At 56.9% G+C, this 19417-nt stretch overlaps 1 protein-coding gene across 1 annotated transcript in view; it reads right to left on the reverse strand.

The window, feature by feature from the left end:
- Positions 1 to 15040, reverse strand: part of CFAP65 (cilia and flagella associated protein 65) — a 31555-nt gene extending 16515 nt beyond the window's left edge. The window contains exons 1-16 of the mRNA XM_004701797.1: positions 14855 to 15040; positions 12739 to 12932; positions 10592 to 10694; positions 10017 to 10183; positions 9670 to 9869; positions 9268 to 9413; positions 8504 to 8726; positions 7926 to 8191; positions 6949 to 7149; positions 6432 to 6791; positions 4550 to 4687; positions 2832 to 3077; positions 2303 to 2521; positions 1441 to 1599; positions 1202 to 1352; positions 774 to 905 (exon numbers count right to left, since the gene is read on the reverse strand). Coding sequence (XP_004701854.1) covers positions 774 to 905; positions 1202 to 1352; positions 1441 to 1599; positions 2303 to 2521; positions 2832 to 3077; positions 4550 to 4687; positions 6432 to 6791; positions 6949 to 7149; positions 7926 to 8191; positions 8504 to 8726; positions 9268 to 9413; positions 9670 to 9869; positions 10017 to 10183; positions 10592 to 10694; positions 12739 to 12932; positions 14855 to 15040 — 3091 coding nt within the window. The remainder of the gene's footprint in view (positions 1 to 773; positions 906 to 1201; positions 1353 to 1440; positions 1600 to 2302; positions 2522 to 2831; positions 3078 to 4549; positions 4688 to 6431; positions 6792 to 6948; positions 7150 to 7925; positions 8192 to 8503; positions 8727 to 9267; positions 9414 to 9669; positions 9870 to 10016; positions 10184 to 10591; positions 10695 to 12738; positions 12933 to 14854) is intronic.
- Positions 15041 to 19417: the final 4377 nt, after the last annotated feature.

The raw sequence follows: 19417 nt of genomic DNA on the forward strand, positions 1-19417 counted from the left end.
CCACCCCCCCGCCCCCACTGCTGTCCAGCAGATTTCTACTCTCAACTACTGTGTGCATTTGAGGGTTCAAACTGCAGGAGTGGAGCGCCTGGGTCTGAACCTCTGACCTCGTGGCTACCCGTCCATTGGGGAACCACTGGGGCTCTGCCCCCCACCCCCACCCCCAGGCTCTACATTCTGACTACACATTTGCCTTCTCTGGACATTTCATAGGAGCAGAATCACCAAGTGGTGGCCTTTTGTCTGGCTTCTCACTTGGCACACTGTCTCTGAGGCCCGTGGGTGTCAACACTGCCGCCTGTTTGGTTGCCTTTGGGCTGTGACTCTCCCCACCTGGCCGATGAGGAAACTGAGGCATGGAGAGGCGACACTGCTCGCCGGCATCCCATGGAGAATAAGCTCTAGAGCCAGGAACCCATCGCACGTGCACAGCGGGGCCCCGAGTCCACGCCAGGACCCCTGTCCGTGCTGCCACCCACGGGATAGGTGCAGCATGATGCCCTCTTGCAGAGAGGAAGGCTGAGGCCCAGGGGTCCCACAGCAAGCCAGGAGAACATCCCCTCCCCAGCCTCTGAAGCTCCGGCACACGCAGACTCCCCCACCCCACCCCCACCCCCCACTGCCTACCGCAGAAAGGTGAGATGTGTATGGCACAGGTACCAGGCACACAAGGTGGACCCTTGACTGCTTGACCTGCAGCGCCACCACACCGCCTCTGAGAGCGGGCCTGCCCTCTCCAGACCCCAGACCGCCAGGTGAGGTGGGCCAGCTACCTCTGGGCGAGAGGAGCGAGTAGCGGATGGTCCAGGCATACTGGGCCCGGCGCGTGGGGCAGGCAATCAGGCCGACGCTGTCCTGGGAGTTGGGTGGCATGATCCCCTCTGTGCGTTCCAGCTGCAGATCTGCTCGGGGATGACCCAGGGTTGAGGGTGGTCAGGGGCAGAGGAAGTCCCCAGCACATGGGATGCCCGGTCTCTCCTCCTGCAGTGTCCTCCACACCCTCCCCTGGACCAGCCGAGGAGCGAGGAGCGGCTGGAGCCGGGACAAGCAGCAGAGTTCGGAGCGGAAACTTGGACAGAGTTCCCGGCCCAGTGGCAACCATCTGGGGAGCTGAAGCACTGGGGTTTTGAACCCTCCTGCATAAGCACCGCCTTCTTCACGGGTGCCCACCCGCCTCTCCCTCCTGGCCCTGCCTGAGTACCCGGGTGCTGGTGGGCGGAGAGCTCCGGGCTCCTCTGCTCTAGGGAGAGGCGGTAGTGGAGCGTGCACTTGCTCTGGTTCAGGAGCACCAGCTCCCGGCATGGCCTGCTGTTGACCAGTATGTTCCCGAAGTCCAGCTCCTGCTCCTGGGCCTGGGGGTCAGAGTCAGCCAGTCGATGCTAGCACCCACCTCCTCCCTGCCCCACTCTGCCCCACCCCCACCAGGGCTCTCTCACTCACAGATAGACTGGTGGTGATGCCCATGCCCGCTAGCTGCAGCAGGGAGTGGGTGGTGGTGGTGGGCTTGGTGTTGGGGGGCAGGCCGGCTTCCCAGACCCACATTCCCACCCGGAACAGGTACTTGAGATCCTCCAAAGGGCTGAAGATCCACATCAGGGTCTAGGGTGGCAGATGCACTCCTTGGGGGAGGGCCTCCTGGAAGCCCATCCCAAGGTGCTGGTCCTCAGTGGGCCCCTGCAGAGCCTTCGCCCTGTTCCCCATTCAGTGTTTTGCATTATGCTCTCTCTCAAAGGCAGAGCTAAGCTTCTCATGCCTTCATCCCTGGTGAGACACTGGGGACTCAGAGGACTGGGGCGATTTGCCCAAGGTCACAGAGTGGTTGAGGGCCGGAGCTGGGCGGGGGACTCTCAGTGCCACCTCTTGCCAGCCCAGTGCCTGTTCTCTGGGCACATAGACACCCCATGCTGGTGATTCCTGTCCCAAGGTGGGCCCTAGGCCAGGAACAGTCCCGTTATCTTGGGGCCCAAACTCCTGTCCTTTTCGATCAGGGAGCCCCGGGCCTCACCCCGTGGCCACCCTCTGCATCCAAACGGAGCTAGCTCAGGGACAGGAGTGATACTTTGGAAAGGGCACTCCCAGGGGCCCTGGGACCACAAGCCCAGCTCTGCACTTCTGTATAAAGATGGAACTTAGCATTTTTGTACACAGCTCCTTCTCTCGGGGTCTCCATGCTGCTGGGGGTGATGATGACGGTCATACGATTAGGGGGTGGGGACTGCGGGTTGACAGTGCACACTCATGCCTGGCCCATGCTCCGCAGACCCCCCACCCCCCACCCCCGCTTGGGGCGGGGGGCACTCACAGTGGTCTCATTGGCCTGGATGAGACCCCGGGCGGGCTGGACAGCCAGTATCTTGCAGTACTCCTCGGACACCCTCCACTCAAACTCCAGGGGCAGCCGGGTGGGGTTGTGCAGGGTTAAGGGGCTGGTGGAGGAGCAGCCCACCGAGGTGGGTTTGAAGAAGATGTTCTTACAGGTGTCGAGCTGCAGCGGCTCTTCTCGGCTCTGCATGTGCACCTCCTGGGGCCAGAGGAGGGAGGGGAGGCCTCTGCCCGCACGCTGCAGCCCTGACACACACACACACACACACACACACACACACACACACACACACACACACACCCCTTCCCCCAGTACCCAGGAAGCCACAGTGGGCATCAGCTGGTCCTCCTCCAGCTTGGGCCCAGACAGCTCAGGGCAGGGTGGGTAGGGAATGAGGAGGACCCATGGACGGAGAGAGGACCAGGTGACACACGCTCTTTAAGGAGAGCTGTCGGGCTAGCTACAGAAGGTGGCTTGGAAAATGGGGCCTGGCCGGCCGGCCACCTACCTGAACATACTGGGAGCAGGAGTTGAACAGCAGGTAGAAGACGTGCTCTCTCCAAGAGTTGCCCCTGGGGTAGGTGCAGACGAGGATGATCTGGTGGGCCCCGGGGGCCACGAGGCCCGAGGTGGGTCGTAGCATGATGTCTGGGCTGCTTTGGGACTCCAGGTTGAAGGTCAACAGCATGGAGCTTTTGTTGATGAGCAGCAGGCTGCAACAGGAGGGCTCCCCGGCAGGCACAGGGGGGAATAGCTGGGGGAGGGGAGAGAGGGGTCCAGAGGGACCCTGCTCATGTTGCCATTCCCCCCACCCCTCCACCCAGGAAGTGTGTGGGGACTCAGGCAGGGCCATCTCCAAAGAGGGCTTCCATTCATCCCCCTCAGCACCCTGGGAGGGGGGCGTCCGGGAATCCCTCTCCAGAGACATTCAGAGAGGGAGATGAGTGACCACAGAAACAGGAGGCCCCAGGAAACACCAACCTCCAAGAGGTGGGAGTAGAGACTTTCTCTTTTGAAGGTACTCCCTTCAGGGAGTGTCCCTGGAACACCCCCCCCCACACACACCCTCCTTATAGACTAGATCCTAGTCTAGAATTTCCAGGGCAAGCAAACCCTTCTAGATGATTCTGGAGCAGGCAGCTGAAGGGAGCGCCCCTCTGAGGAAGGAAAGCCGCTCTAACCCCAGATCCCAAACCCTCCTTTGATGTGGGAAGGGTGGGCCAGCCTCGGTGAGGGTTGAGCAGCTGCAGAGGACAAGCCCACACGCCTTGCCCCACGTCCCATGCAGCTGGTGCAGTAGTCCGCACTCCCCACCCCTCAGACGCTGCAGGAAGGACCCAGAAGGGTAAAGGGGCAGGACCTCAAAGCTGGGAGGCGGGGGTGCCCTCGTGGGTGGGATGGTTCAGGTGGGGGGGTTGCTGCAGGGCAGAAGCACAGCTGGTGTGGGGAGCAGCTTCCCAACACTGTGAGGCAGGAGGGTAGAGAGCATAGAGGGAAAATTTGACACCGCTGGAGGGGAGGTGCCCTGAAGCCAGAAGAGGACACCAGGTGGCTTGGACTGGGATGCTGGCCTGCCTGTGCTTTGAAGCCCTGTGTCCTCCTGCCTCTTGAGACAGATGCAGGCCTCCCAAGCCCCTTGGCAGAGGTCTAGGGGTTAAGACTTCCTGAGGAAGGCATCTGGGGCCCCTGGTGGTGAAGGGAGTTACAAGCCAGCCAGCAGTTTGAGCCTCAGGAAAAAAATACCCTTTCCACTCCCATCCAGATGTACAGACTCGGAGGAAACCCACTGGGGCCATTCTACCCAGCCCTGTAGGGTCATTATGAGTCGGAGTCATGATGGCATTGATCTTGGCTTGGTTTGAGGAAGGGATCTAAGCTGAGGACTGGTGCTGGCTTCCTACTGGTCTGGGTGTCTCTGAGTCTAGGGCCTGGCTGTCCAGGTGCTCAGTAGCCTGCACAGGCCCATGGAAGTGTCAACAAGTCTTAACCCCGAGAAGTGCGGGCTGACCACGTGAGGGTTTCAGAAGGCAGAGCCAAGTGTCCAGGTTCTCGGCTGCTGGGTCATCCACGCAGTCCCCAAGGTCTGCCACAGGAAGACCCCGTGGCTGGCCCAGAGCCCAGGGCTGGCCAGGGAGTTTATGGGTGGGATGGAGGAGGAATTGCAGATCAAGGTGGAAATCACGGGTCCCCTGCCACCTCCCTCTGCTGCCTCGGGGCCACACTCACCTTGGGGGCATCCAGGGAGTACTGGGGGATGTGGTGCTCGAAAGCCTCCGAGTAGCTGTGGCCTTGCACCGGCAGCGTCAGACACCAGGAAGGGCACACGGTGCATTCCTCCTCGATGTTATTGTAGTTCTGCAGGACCTGGGGCCGAGCGGGCAGCCAGCTCAGAGCCTGGGGGAATCCGCCCAGACCCCAGGCTGCAGGAGTCCCACCCTCTCGGCCCCTACCCACCCAGGGAAGAGGAGGGTGGGCCAGGGCCAGACATGAGGCTGTGAAAGTGGCATTCATTCTTTGCTGGGAAGGTTCCAGAGAACTCGGTCCCGGGGCAGCCACCAGCGTAATTGTAGAGCTGCCCAAGGCCACGTCAAAAGAGGTAACAAGGATCTACATGTGACCCCCTCCCTGAGGGATGGACAACAGTAAAGTGGGTGAAGGGAGATGTCGGTCAGGGCAAGATATGGAAAAATAATAATTTATAAATTATCAGGGATTCACAGGGGAGTGGGGAGTGGGGAGGGAGGGGGAAAATGAGGACCTGAAGCCAGGGGCTTAAGTGGAGAGCAAATGTTTTGAGAATGATGAGGGCAATGAATGTACATTTGTGCTTTACACAATTGATGTATGTATGGACTGCGATAAGAGTTGTATGAGCCCCTAATAAAATGATTAGAAAAAAAAGAGCTGATACCAAGGACTCAAAAGAAAGTAAATGTCTAGAAAAGAATGAAGGCAACACATGTACAAACATGCCTGATTCAGTTGGTGTATGGATTGTGATAAGAGTTGTAGGAGCCCCCAATAAAATGATTTTTTAAACAAAATTTATCACCCTAAAAAAAGAGTAACACCTCTGAGGTTCCTTTTAACAAGGTGCTTACTGGACCCAACAGAACCAAGGCTCTCAGCACATTCACAGGGCAAGAACTACATCAAAATTAGGGAGACGATGCTTCTCATTCTGTTTGTCCCTGGGCTTCCCACTCAGGGCTCTGGAACTGGACGCAGCTGCCAGTGGGGGCAGTGCAATCTGAAACCCAAGACGGACCCACTCGGCCTCATTCCCCCACACGGCCAGCTGCTGAGATGTTAGAATGGTGACAAGCCCCCCACTTCCCCCACCAGGTTTTGTGGGATAAATATGAGGTCCACTAACCACAAGGTTCACAGATCAAACCCATCAGCCTCTCCTGGAGAGAACTGCGGGGCTCTCTGTGCCCACAAAGGTTTGCCGCCTCAGAACCCCTAAATGGGGTTACCATGAGTCAGAATCAACTTGATGGCAGTGGACTTGGGTGTGGGTTTAGGAGGGGCTCTCCACATTTTGCCTGTGACCCTGGATTCATAGGACGACTGGGCCAGCGCTCAGAGATGCTGAGCAACTTGCCTAGGGCTACGGAGCTGCGCCAAGGCTCTGGGTCCTGTCTGCACGGCTGCCATTCTTCTCTTGGCCCTGGCCCCCCTGCCCTGCCCTTGGGGAGGAACAACAGCAGGTGGGCTGAGCCAAGAAGGAAGATGAAAGAGCCGAGTAACTGGCTCTGTAGGAGCCCTGGTCAGCTCAGAGGCCGTGGCTGGTGACTGTCCTGTAAAGATGACAGCCCCGCACACTCGAGGGGCAGTTCTACTCTGTCCTCTTGGCAGGGCACACCACCAGGGGATGAGGCCGGCAGAGACTGCCGCACATGGCTCCGACCCAGATGACCCCAGCGCCTGGCTCATACCCATACTCCTTTTGGAGGGTCCACTCTGGGGGGGGGGTAACTCTGCCCAGTTGGGTCCCAGCTGAGTGCTCCCTTAATAAGGGGTGGGAGGGCACCCTTGATCAAGGAAGGCCACGAGTCTGGAAGAAGAAAGGGGGCGAGAGAGGGCCCCCTCTGAGTGCACACACCTTGTAGACAGCAAAGACCTCCAGCTCCGCCATGCACAGGCAGTTGGCGTAAGGCGGCTGGAAGTGGAGGCGCAGGGCGGTGGACTTGAGTGGGGGCACGTCACAGGTGACTGGGCTCACCCAGAAGGGACAGTCAGGCCTGCGTGTCCAGACCACAGTGATCTTGCCCTTGGTGTGGTTCATCAGGCACAGGGAGACAGGGGTGGGGGCCTCCGGCCCTGGACAGGACCCAAAGTCCACCTCCATAGGCTCTATGCTGATGGGCGGGGGGAAGATGGTCATGTCGCCAGTGCCGTCGTAAATGTACTCCATCATAGGGGGGATGTCAGAGTACTCCGGGGGCTGCTTGTCCTCCAGGTCCTGCTCCTGGAGACAGGTCCAAGAGGGGTCACTGCAGGGGCCCGGATCGCTCAGGAGCTAGAGAAAAGGGCACAGGCTAGGGCGAGGAGGCAGCCTGCTCCCCGGCACCCCCATCCTCACCCCCTAGGGCGCTGTGGAGGGCCAGCCCACACCGCACCTCGTTAGGGATCATGAGGGCCCCATTCTCATCCTGCTCCAACTTATCCTCCCTCAGCATGGCGCCCAAGATGTCAGGTGGGTACTGCGTCAGGCCCCGGACCAGGTGGGTGCGATACCAAGTGAGGTGCTGGGGATGCAGGATGGCCGGCTTGGTGCTGTCTGAGTGGCAGGTCCCCAGCAGGTCCAAGAACATGGGGTCCTGCAGTGTCGTGAGAGATGGAATGAGTGTGGGAAGGGCGGCGGGGGGTGGGGGGACATTCAGGGTGCTGGTAGTAGAAGGAGGGGCGCACAGGCGGCAGGGCAGACCCTACAGGATGGCCCCGTGAGCACCAGCACCGGGATCTGGGGATGGAGGGGGCCTAGAACAACCCCCAGCCCTCTGGGGCCCTCAAGCAGGGTGCTGTCTCCTTGGACTCCAGGGCTCCACTGTGCATCCACAGCCAATCACCAGGCATCTTCCCTGTGCCCCGTCCTTCCTTGGACCCTCCTTCTGCTAAGTCCTTTCCTGGGGCCACACTGTGCCTCCTGAGCACTAGGGAAAGCCCCCCACCCCCACCCCCCACCCCAGAAGGATGCTACCCAGAGCCAGGGCATCCTGTTGGGGCAGGCCTGGGCGGCAGCCTTCACTGGGGCTGCGGGTTCCAAGGTCAGGGAACAGCTGTGCAACCTCTCCCAGGGGTCCTAATGCTCCTGTCCCTGCCTGCGGGGCACTTGCTTGCGGGGTGGGGTGTGAAGGCCTGATAGCAGCGACAGAAGCGTCATGGCAGCATCAGGAGACCAGCACCCCCCACCTCTCAGAGCCGTCCGGAGCCCCTGGATGAGGACACGTGCCAGGCAGACAGCCCCGGAAGCTTCAAATACAGGGGGCACGGGCTTCCTCCCTGGCCTCTGTTTGGCACATCCAGCACCCCTAACCTGGTTCCGGCTGGGGAGCCCCGCCCCCTCGGACCGGCCCCTCCCTCCGCCGCCTCCTACCTGGTGGTGGATGAGGCAGGCCACCCTCCGGAAGTAGATGATGGGGTGGGTGGGTCGGAAGGTGCAGCGCAGGGCCAAGCGGGCCTTGCCTGCCAGCGTCCCGAAGGCGGGTCTGATGCCGAAGACGCTCTCCCTGCAGTCGATGTCAAACTGGAAGTAGGCCGTGCAGCCGGCCTGGTTCTCCAACCACAGGAACCTCTCGGCGCTTGACCCGAGGGCGATGCAGCTGAAGTTGACGTAGTCGTGCTTCAGGGCCACCGCTGGACCTGGCGTGGGAGACGAGGCCTGAGGGTGACTCTGACACCTGGGGAGCGGGCGGGGGACCCTGATTCGCTGCCCAAGGGTGTCTCAGAAAGGGTGCCAGCTGGCTGAAGACGGGCGGCCAGGCGGAGGAGGCCAGCCACAGAAGTAGAACCTCAGGGGGCCACGGCGAATCCGCATGGAGCACGCCAGGGGGCAGCAGATACCCAGACTTCGGAGCCAGGAAGCGCAGGCCCCTTGGAAGGGGACAAGGAGGGAATGGTACGGGTGGGCTGCTCCTGCAGTGGGAGGGGGCCTGGGCCGGGACGTGTCAGTACCTATGCAGAAGCCAACGACTTTGAGCAGAATGTGGGAGGCACAGCCAGCGGGCACGATGGAGACGTAGTCCACGGTTCTGTCGTCCAGGGTCTTGGGGTGGAAGAACAGGGACACGCATTTCTTCTCTCCCGGGGGCACGATGCCGTTCATTATGTGACACGAGAAGGCCCGGTCTTTGATCAGCATGTCTGGGACCACTTCGATCCGGAAGGGGGCACTCACCTGTGGGGCCCGGGTCAGGCAGGGAAGTCAGGGCCCAGGACACTGACCCTGGCTTGTGCCCCCTCCTCAGGCCATGAACATGTCACCTGGCCGAAGGAAGGTCCCATGGCCCAGGCCCTGAGCAGGAACCAAAACACCAACCCAGTTGCCCAGTTGGAGCAGAATGAAGTCCCAGGGTCTTTTTTTTTTTTTTTAATCCCAGGGTCTTTATGGAAGAAGACGCCAGGGCGGGCTGTTGCGTTGCCACGGGGTGGGTTTCAACTGCCAACCGGTAGGTGAGTGGCTGAATGCAGGCTCTTTGAGCCCTCAGGGACCCGGGCCACCCAGAAGGCCCTTTTCCTCCTCATTGAGGAGCCCCATGATGGTAGTCTTCATGGGGTGCTCTGTGGCTTGGGGGACGTCCCAGCTGCCAGGAGAGGGGCATTCACAGCATGGACTCCATCCAGGAGGCCCAGGGTTGCAGGGTCTGATGTACGGGGATTGGGGGAAGGGGGTGGTAGGAGCGCCCAGTCCTGCAGTGCAGAGACACCAGGGCGCCTACCATGGTTGGGTTAAACAGCATGATCTGCCTCTCGGCGGTGCAGCCCACAGGGACAGAGCCAAAGTGCAGCACCTTCTGGCAGCCCTCGGCGTCCTGGTCTTCAGGTCGCTTCTGCTTTAGGGTCACCACCAGCTGGGCACACTTGGCTGGGGAAAGACAGAGGCTTGTGGCATGGGGGATGGGAGAAGGGCTGACAGGCTCTTTGGGACCCCAGCCAGACAGTTCTATGCAGAAGGCAAAAGTTGCCCTGGAAAGCCCTGCCTTTAACCCCAAGGCAGGCAGTAGCAGCAGGGCTAAGGGGAGGGCAGGCCCCCTGGGAGCCAAGGCAGGAGGTGGGGCCTACTGAAGCTTTGGGATCCAGGGGGCTGTGACCGACAGGGATGGGCGAGGGTGGGTCCTCACCCAAAGCCTCCAGCTGGATGCTAGTCTTTTGATCGCCCTTGTCCCCAAACCAGCATATAGCCAGCATCTCGTGGGTGGCAGTCTTGAGTGGATGGAAGGTCACCTTGGCCTGACAGGTCTGACCTGGCTCCAGTAGCCCTGTGGTGGGCTGTATCTGGAATGGGTTGGAGACCTCCCAGTTGAAGAAGGTGGGCAGGTCCCTGGGGGAGGGGGAGGTTGGAGGCAGTCAGAGCTCCTGTGCTCCGCTGGCCAGTGCCCTGCTTTAGGATAGCCACCCCCCCAACCCAACTGTCCCCTCCAGACACCCCTCACTTCAAGGGGGAGTGAGGCTCAGCCTCTGCCCTCACCCCACATTGTCCAGGCAGAACCAGGCCTCGACCATGGCCCCCACGGCGCACATGGGCAGCTTCAGGAATTCAGGGCAGATCAGCTTGTGACGGGGCAGCATGGCCCTCAGGTCTACACAGAACGAGTCATCCGCTTTATCAAACCACAGCTGGTCCATGTACTCCTTCTGCAGGGTCCGGAGCAGGGAGGAGAGGAGGCAGGCTCTGAACAGGGAGCACCTCCCCTCCCCCACAGCCTCAGCCACTCCAACTCGATGATCGAGGGGCTGGGCTGTATGGGAAACACCCTCCTGGTTTTCAACACCGTCTCGCTCTCAGAGGTATAGGTCCTCCTCTGCGGGCCTCCTGTACTAGTCGGGGAGGCTTTGGGGGAACAGGAAGAGGCCTAGGCATCTGGGGCTAGCCAGTACCACAGCCTGGACACTGTCCCTGCCTCGGTGAGATTTGGGTCTGAGCCCCTTTCTGGGGCTTCTTGGTGGGTGGTGGGATACGGGGCTGCATGGAAACCCTGCTACCCTGCTCAGTCCTTGTCCTCGTGTCCCTCCCACCTCTTCCAGCTCTGGCAGATGCCCTACCTCCTCCAGAGGCCGAAAGAAGATGGGGAGGTTGAAGGTGATGCCTGGACTCAGTAAGATGGGCTGAGGGATAACGGTGTAGAAGAACTTCGTCTTGGGAGGCCTGCGGAAGACAGCCCGGGAGAAGCGGCTCAGGAGCAGGGCAGAGGCAGTCAGAGGGGGAAGGAAGACGGCAGGCAGCCTCTCTCCTGGAGAAGAGACCCTGACCATGGCACCATGAAGGGGGCACCACAGGGGACCTCTCATCGGGACCTCTCTCCCTCCTCCTGGCTCAGGCCCCCTCTGTTATTGCTGGGTTCTGCTGTGCTGTTCAATCAGTGCCAGCTCTGAATGACCCCGTGCGTGAGAGTAGAACTGCCCCAATTGGGTTTTCTTGACTGTAGTCTTGAAGGAAGCAGGCCGGCTCTTTCTCCTGAGGAACCGTTGGGTGGCTTTGAACCACCAACCTTTCGATTAGCAGCTGAGTAACTATTGCACCTCAGGACTCATTGGGCCCCCTCTGGCCCCTGCTCCTCTCTCAGACTTCTGAGAGCACCGAATCAATGGATTTAGGGCAAAGCAGCAGCATTGACCCCTCTGCTCGGCGTGGTGGGCAGTAGGGAGAGTGGCGGGGAGGGACTGTTAATTTAACAGAATCCCTGAGCTGGGAGAAACCAATGCTGAGAATGGAGGTGCCAGGATGCCTTTGCAGAGATCCCAGCAGAGCGAGAATCTCAGGGTGGGTCACAACTGAAGATGCTTCTGACTTTAAAACTGTCCCCAATCAAAGGACCTTTTCCACGACTCCATACCAGTAAGGGTTAACATTTCATGTACAACTGCCCTCAACTGCCATCTAGTCCATGCCTAGTCCATGCCTAGTCACAGAGACCCTATAGGGCAGGGTGGAGCTGCCCCTGGGGTGGGAGGGGGGTGTTCCAAGACTGTGAATCTTTACTGGAATAGAAAGCCTTATCTTTCTCCTGAGTGGTTTCGAACAGCTGACCTTGTGGTGAGCAGCCCTATGTGTAACTCACTACACCACCAGGGCTCCTTCGAAATATGCATCGCCCTAGGGAAATATCACTGACTAAGACTGGCTCAAGAACCATAGTTAAGTTTGATGGCCGTTGTTGTGTGTTGTTAAGTCGATGCCAGCTCATAGTAACCTCATAGGATGGGGTGGAAGTGCCCCAGGGGCAGTTTTGTTTTCTAGGCTGGGACTTTTATGAGAGTAGATTGTCTGGTCTTTCCCGCTGCATGGCCGCCGCTGCTGTTGTTAGATGCCGCCAAGTTGGTTCTGACTCACAGTGACCCAGTGCACCAGGAGCAAAACCCCGCCCAGTCCTGACCCACCCTAACCAAAGCTGTTGTGTATGCCCCCATGGCCGGAGCCAAGGGGCCAGTCCAGCTTCTCGATGGTCTTCTTCTTTGTGGCTGATCGCCCACTTTATCAAGCAGGAGGTCCTTTCGCGGGAGCTGGTCTCCGAAGGAGAGGAAGGCTCGCTGTCCTCACCTCTCAGGAGCATGCTGGTGGCCCTTCTTCGGAGACGGACGCGTGTGTCCTTCCAGCAGTCACAATAGTTGCCAAGTTCTTCACCAACACCGTTGTTCAAATGACGGTTCCTCGCCGTCTTCTCTGTTCATAGCCCAGCGTTCCCATGTGGACGAGGTGCTGGAAAGTACCTGACAATGTGTCCAAAGTACATTAGACCAAGTCTCGTCATCCTTGCCTCTAAGGAGCCTTCTGGCTGTACTTCTTCCCAGACAGATGTTGGCTCTTTTGGCAGTCCGTGGAGCTTTCAGTAGTCTTCACCAGCACCGTCGTCCAATGCCATGGGAGCCAAGACAATTTCAAAGGAGAACAACGTTGGGGAATTCACACCGCCAACTGTCACCGTTAATCTCAGCTTTCCTAGTTACGTCAGGCAGCAGTTGTCCGGACTCAACCGCTGCATGCTGAGCATTTCTCGCCTGAATTGTCATCTGTCACCTTCATGAACTAGCCTCTCAGCCATGGGCATTGTCTGCGACGTCCGAGTGGCCATTGCAATAAATGACAGCAACCAGTTGGAAAACAGAGAGTGTTGTGGGAGGGACAGGCGGCATCAGGATTGGTGAGGGAAGTGGGAGGCTGGAAGCCTGTCTGACTTTCGCCGACTGGGTACCTGTAACTGATCTTCTGGATTTTCAAGGAGAGGTTTTTCAGGGCCAGATGCCGAGTCATCTCCTTCCCCAGCTCCCAGCCCTTCCAGTGCAGCTCCTCCACGACCTCGATGCCCCAGACGACCATCCTCCTCACTCGGTCCTGCTTCTTTGGCAAGCACATCTGAACTCCCTGGGACTTGGAAGGTTGCTTCAGCTGACAGGGAGGAGGGGAGAGGAAAGAGCATATTAGCGGGTGGGATTCAAAGATGACGAGAAGGCGAGGCGTGTGCAGGCCCTAGAGCTGGAAAGTCTGTTTTAAGCCCCGTGGATACCCTTCCAACTGAAGTCCCTTCCCGACGTCGCTCCCTCCAGTAATTCCACCTGGCACACAAATACAGGCCTGGCTGGCTTCTTCTGTTTTTCAGTGCACCCTCAGTACATTCCTCATCTTCCCAGGCCTCCCTCTCTTTGGCACGGCTTCTCTCAGCTGGACCAGTGTATCCTAGCTGCTTGTCCAGACTGCAGGGATGCTCCACCATTCCCTCACCCTAGCTGGCTGGCAGGAAAGAGGGAAAAGCCCATTTGCCTGTGCCGGAGCCCCGCCCCATGCTGTCTTCCAGGGCCACTTGGAGTGCTGGCCCTGTTCATCCTGACTGATGGTTTCATAGGTTGACCCATAAGCTCTCTGGGTCTGAGGAGAGGAGGGAGAAGCACAGAGACCCTGGGGACAGTCAAGTGGCAGGAGGACTGAAGCAGGACCTCTGCCCCTTTCAGGAGAGCTGGCACTAGGCAGGTTCAATTCCCTTGCTGTCATAGCTTCCCCTGGACCAGTCGTTGCTTTTAGAGTATGATATCACACAAGTATATACTCATTCACTCAACGCACACTTATTGACCACTCATTCTTCTAGCTGCTGAGATTACAGTGGTGGCCAAAACCAACACACCCTTCTCTCTTGGAGCTCACACCCCCAGTGTCCCTATCTACAGAGAGCTTTCTAGTGGCCGACACGGTGCTCCCTCTTTAGATTTACCCAGGGAGGAGAAGTGTCACAGCCGGGGGCAGGCCAACGCCCTATAAGCTTCATTGCTGCCCATGGACATGCCCAGAAGACAGGAGGCCGAGGGGGACCTGACCGTTGCCAAAGGACCAGCGCAGGATAACCTCACTTCTAGGAAGCAGACAGACAGAAAGCCCGCAGGTGGTCAGGAGTTGGAAAAAGAAGGGTTTGGGTTAGGTAGGAGGCATTGAGTTGGACGTTCCTGGTGGCAGAACAACTTGGGGGAAGTTGCCCCACACAGCAAGCGACTGCTGTCACGACATTGTCAGTGTGGAGGCTGCAGGCTGCGGGGCTCACGGGTCTCGCAGGTATCTGTTCACCACGTTTTAAAAAGAAACACGCTTAGCGTGACTTGAACACAAAAGGCCAAACGATAAGGTCCAACCAAGAGAACAGACACCCTCGAGGGGCTTACACGAGGGGCTTCGATGTAGGGAATTACTTTCACAACAGGGGCCAGTGAGGGAAGCCAGAAGTGAAGGATTTCCAGAACCTGTCATCGGCTCAAGAGGGGTGGGGACGAGGCGGGCTCTTTAGGGCCCCGAGAGCTGCAGCCACATCGGTGGGGCCCCTGAGAAGACATTGCCCAAAGTAGGGAGGGCCGGGAAGGGCGAGCGTGTTTCTCTGCTCTGAGCTTACCACAGAGGCAAGGCAGGACAAGGCATGGGCCTGAGGGCTAATGGGCCCAGGGTGGCACCGTTGGAGGAATGAGATGCCCTCCCAAACATGAGTCCCAGTCCACAGGGAGGCCAACATGCCCACTATCACATCAATAACAACATACAAAGCTGTACCCTGTAGTCCACCTATACGCCCTCCCCCACCCCCCCTTAGAGTTCCAAAACGGAACCAGCCATACAAAGCCCTCCGGGCCCAGGACAAAAGGAGCTTTCCAGAGAAAGGAGAAGTACCGGCGACCCTAGCAGCCCCTGCCACTCCTCCCTAGAGTCCCACCGCCCCCAGAGTTGTCTTGCTGTGCTCCTTGCTGCCACTGGTGGCCAATCTATGCAGGGGACAGTGCCCGGCCTAGGCAGGAGGGGGGGTGGCGGGGAGGCAAGCCCTCTCAGCTTCCTACCCTGTTGCCCGGAGGTGACCTCACACAGAGGTTGCAGCAGCTGCTGCTGCTGCATCTGTTGCTGCTGTCGCCGCTTTTTTTGCTGTTTCTGCTGCTACTATTGCTGCTGCCGCTGCAAACCACACTGTCGTTATTGATGGTGGCGGTGGTCACGGTGCAGGCACTCAGGCACGACGTGGAGGTCATGGCACATCTCCTGCTCTCCCTGAACATCAGGCCGCCTGGAAGACACGTTCAAGGGGAGAAGTTTCTGCCAGATCCTGGCCGGGGTTTGGATCTGGGAATAAATCCGAGTGAGCTGGGAAGGACATGGAAAAGGAGAGACGGGCGGAGCAGACACACCAGGACCATTCCTGCCGTGGAGGAGAGCGCCAGTTCCCTGCTCTGGCACCACGTATGAGGTGACACCCGTGAGTGTGAGGTGGCCGACAAGGTCCAGGGCTCTGCCTGGGAGCTGGAGACTCACCTCTCGGGAAAGGCATTTGGGAAGAGGGGCTTGGGGACCCCCCTCCAACCATGCTCCTCTACGCTTACAACCAGAGCTGGCATCACACAGCAAGGGCCCTGGAGCACTGTTAGAACCTGCATCACCTCTGCCTGGGGATTACTCTCCACGTGTTCCTCAGAGCACGCCTTGCGTCCTGTGAGGATATGAAGAAGGGGTGAAGACGAGGTAAATGGACTTCCCAGATTTCTGGGTCTTTTCCAGCCAAACCCAACCTGTCATCCAGGTTCTCAGTACAGGTTTACGGAGATGATGAACAGTCGGCCCAAGGATGTGTTTTGTAGCTGGAAGAAGATAAAGGTGTTCACACTCAGACACAGGACCCACGCTCAGGACCTTCTGCAGGTGATTTGCAGACCATGTCGACAAGCCACCTTGAAATAGTCACCTCGAATTTCCCTTTCAATGCCACGTGGAAGCATCTCCCACCGAACCACACAGCAGCGCACCACCCCGGCCCCGATGTAGCACAAAGCCCCACCTGTAATCTGAAATTTTCATGTAAGCGCATTAAAGAGGCAAAAATAAATGGGTGAAATGAATTGTCCTAGTATATTTCATTCAACCCAACAGAATAAAATATGACCATCGGAACATGTAATAAATATGAGGAGGTACCCCTATCCCCCCAAAATGGAATTTCCCCCCTCAAAGCTATGTATGTATGTATGTATGTATGTATTTATTTATTTTACAAAACAATCTTATCACCTTCAAAGTACTCTCCATTACACTTAATACATTTGTCAAATCTGTGATTCCAATCTTGATCGCCTAGAGGAAAAAATACGTACTACCAAAGCTCTGCCCAGCAGAACTTTGCTCCAGTTTTTTTTGGGTACCCCCTCTTATATAAATTCCTAATGAGGTACTTTGTATCAAGCCCTGGAAATCTGGTATGTATTCTACTCTTCCCACACATCTCACCCTGACCACCACCTTTGAGGAGCTCGGCTGACATATGTGTCTAGCAGCTACCAAACTGAACAACATGGATCGAATACCTCGGTGGACTATCAGTGTATTTTCAGACCCCACAGCCTCTTCTCCTCACACTAGGAACATCAATCTCAAAAGCATCAACAATTTCTACAGACACGGGCTGGGAATGTGTCTTCTGCCAGGCGCCAGGGCGAAGCCATCATGTTCAACCTGGCGATGACTTAGGAATTGCTGTGCATTGCCTTTTGCTCGGTCTGAAATGATCTTTCAAGTTTGGGATGCACCTCCTGCTGATGACACGCTCAGATGGTCCTACCCAGGACGCTGAGTCATCTGACAAGCAGACACATGTCAATCATTTCACGACCACCCCTTAGAAATTTGCACTTCCATCAGTCACTCGGCCAGACCCTTCCCGTCCCCCATCCAGAGCTGAAACACTTTTCCTAATTGTCAACACCTCCAAAGTCTCTGGAGGGGGCTTGTCTGAGAGTCACGCATTCATTCATTCATTCATTCATTCATTCACGGAGTGCCTACTGTGCACCAGGCACTGTGCTAGGCACTGGACAGGACAATCAAGTCCTCCACCTCTCACTGGGTAGCGGCCATCCAGATGCAATAAAGAAATGCAAGCTGGGGAGACAGAGAGGAGAGTCTCTTTACTTCGGTGCCTCTGGAAGGCAGAAGGCACAGCAGCCCTGCCTTGTCTCATGAATGCTCATCATCAGAGGGTTTGACAGGGGCTCTGAAAAGTCTCCCGTTAACACAGGACACTACAGACAAGAGGGCACAGAGGAGATAAGAGACCGGGGAATAGACAGCTGATCCAGATCAAGTCCAGGCCTTAGCCTTGAGCACTGCATCTAGATGCATCTAGCGCCTGCTCACTGTTGAGAAAGCAAAGTCCCTCCGCCTCCCCAAGTCTCAATCTGCTTACCTGCAAAATGAGGGAGTCGCCTGACTACTTAATAAGTTGATACATCGCTGGAATGGAGCACCAATTTGAAAAGCAACCGACAAGCCTATACCACTATAATCATGAATCGGTCTCCACACTAGTCTGGTCTTCTTCCAATGACTTGGAGGTCTGCAATCATTGTGCAGAGCCCGGGCAAACAGGATTTAAAAAATCCAGTGTGTGTATGTATGTATATATATGATATATATATCATCAATTTCCTTTACTGATTTAATTTCCTTTCTAAAAAATTCCTGAGACGACCAGTGGAAAAAGTGGAGGTCATTGCGAAGAAGGAATCAACAGGCAACATGAAGTGGGACTTAACATATACTCAGGGCTGGTTTTAAGCTCTCTTCAGGATCCCATCTGATTCCCCCCAGCCCCAAGTCTCAGCCCCACAAGGCTCCCAAAAGACATAGAGGGAACCCCCTGGCCACAGCTTCCCTGAGAAGTCAGCTTTCCATACCTTCCTGGGCCAATCGCGCAGCTCTCCAGGGACCAATTCACTCTGCGGCCATGTTGTCGTTTCCATAGGAACAAAAACGCTCAGACTACAGCGTTTCCTGGTGTCCCGGGGCAACGACGGTAGCCCGAATGAGTCAAGACACTGAGAAAGCAAATGCACCTCCCTACTTCAATCCATACTTTGCTTTACTTTGGGTTGTGAATTGGCTTACAGAACAGATCCATGTTCCGTTCACTAATTCATACGCATCTTGTTTCAGGCTGTTGATTACCATGTAGCATCACTTCCCTGCGTGTCCTATTTCCTGACTTCCTTCTCCCGGACGCTCCTGAACTTGGTCCCGCGGTAAATGCTGCCCTTATCCTCTGAAGTAGTAGGTTCTTCAAGGGCGTGCTCCCCTCTCAGACGGTTCCTGTTCTCCGGGGCCTGCCTATTGTTTGGCTGAAAACAGAGCTGGGGTAGGCATGAGTTCATTTTCAGACCCGAAGGGTGACTAAGGACCACCGCAAAATAAATTGGTGGAATGTGCAGAGGACAAAATTATGAAAAAAAAACCCTGGGGCCGGGGGCTCAGAACCATAGTCTCAGAGGACCATAGAGCCAAGGAACATAACAGCCCACAAAGACAGTGTTCTGCACCCTCCTGTAGTGAGGTCTTCCAGTGGGGATATGGCCTTCTAGGGTGCAACTGTTGGTCTCTCCCTGCTCAGAGGAAAGACTAGTCAAGGGAACTGGAGACCAGGTCAACCATTAGTCCAGTGCACTAGTGGAGCACTTGAACCTGAGCCTCCATGACCCTGAGACCAAGAGAACTAGGTGTTGTCTGGTTACCACTTCCACCTGCTCTGAAAGGGATCGAATTAGAAGGTCCTTGGTAGAGTTGAAGAAAATGTGGGACAGAAATCAACACCATGCCTACGTTACGCTTTCATCCCCTACCTTTCCTGGCTGCTTGCTACTGTGGGCCCACACATCCCTTGGACCCACCATCAACACGCAAGAAAGCAGCAGTCAAGACATCAAGAGGCGTGTCACAGCGGGCACGTCTCCTCAAGGACTATTTGAAGTGTTCATGAGCAAAGTTGTGGCTTTGTGGACTAAGTTCCACCAGGAGTCTTTTCAGTCAACCCACGTACCTGTGAAAGTTGGGCAAAGAAGGAGGAAGGCCGCAGCAGAACTGATGCGTTTGCGTCATGGCGTTGGCGAAGACTGTGGAAAGCACTGTGGACTGCCAGCGGACGAACAAATCTGTCTGGGAGGAAGTACAGCCAGAGGGATCCTGAGAAGCGAGGATGGTGAGACTTTGTCTCACGTTCTTTGGACATGCCATCAGTCCCTGGAAAAAGACATCCTGCTGAGTAAAGTAAAGGGTCAGACGAAAAGAGGATGACCTTCAAAAAGATGGAAGGACACCATGGCGGCAGCAATGAGCTCAACCATCACAACACGGTCAGGATGGCCCTTCTGTTAGACACAGGCTTGATATGAGCTGGAGCCAACCGTGTGGCTCCTACGTAGCAGTGACCACCATGGTGTTGTCACGACACTCCTAGCTGTTCCCCACCTGCCATTGTGAGCAGTGAGAGCCATTCTTGTTCCTTCCCTACATGCACTGGTGACAAAGGGCCAGAACACCTCATTTCCTCTGATTGCAATTGCTGATTTTAAAAAAGCAAGTAGGTGTTT

Source organism: Echinops telfairi, unplaced genomic scaffold (assembly GCF_000313985.2).
Source record: "Echinops telfairi isolate 266 unplaced genomic scaffold, ASM31398v2 ScPeMD7_3;HRSCAF=10, whole genome shotgun sequence".
NCBI lineage: Eukaryota > Metazoa > Chordata > Mammalia > Afrosoricida > Tenrecidae > Echinops > Echinops telfairi.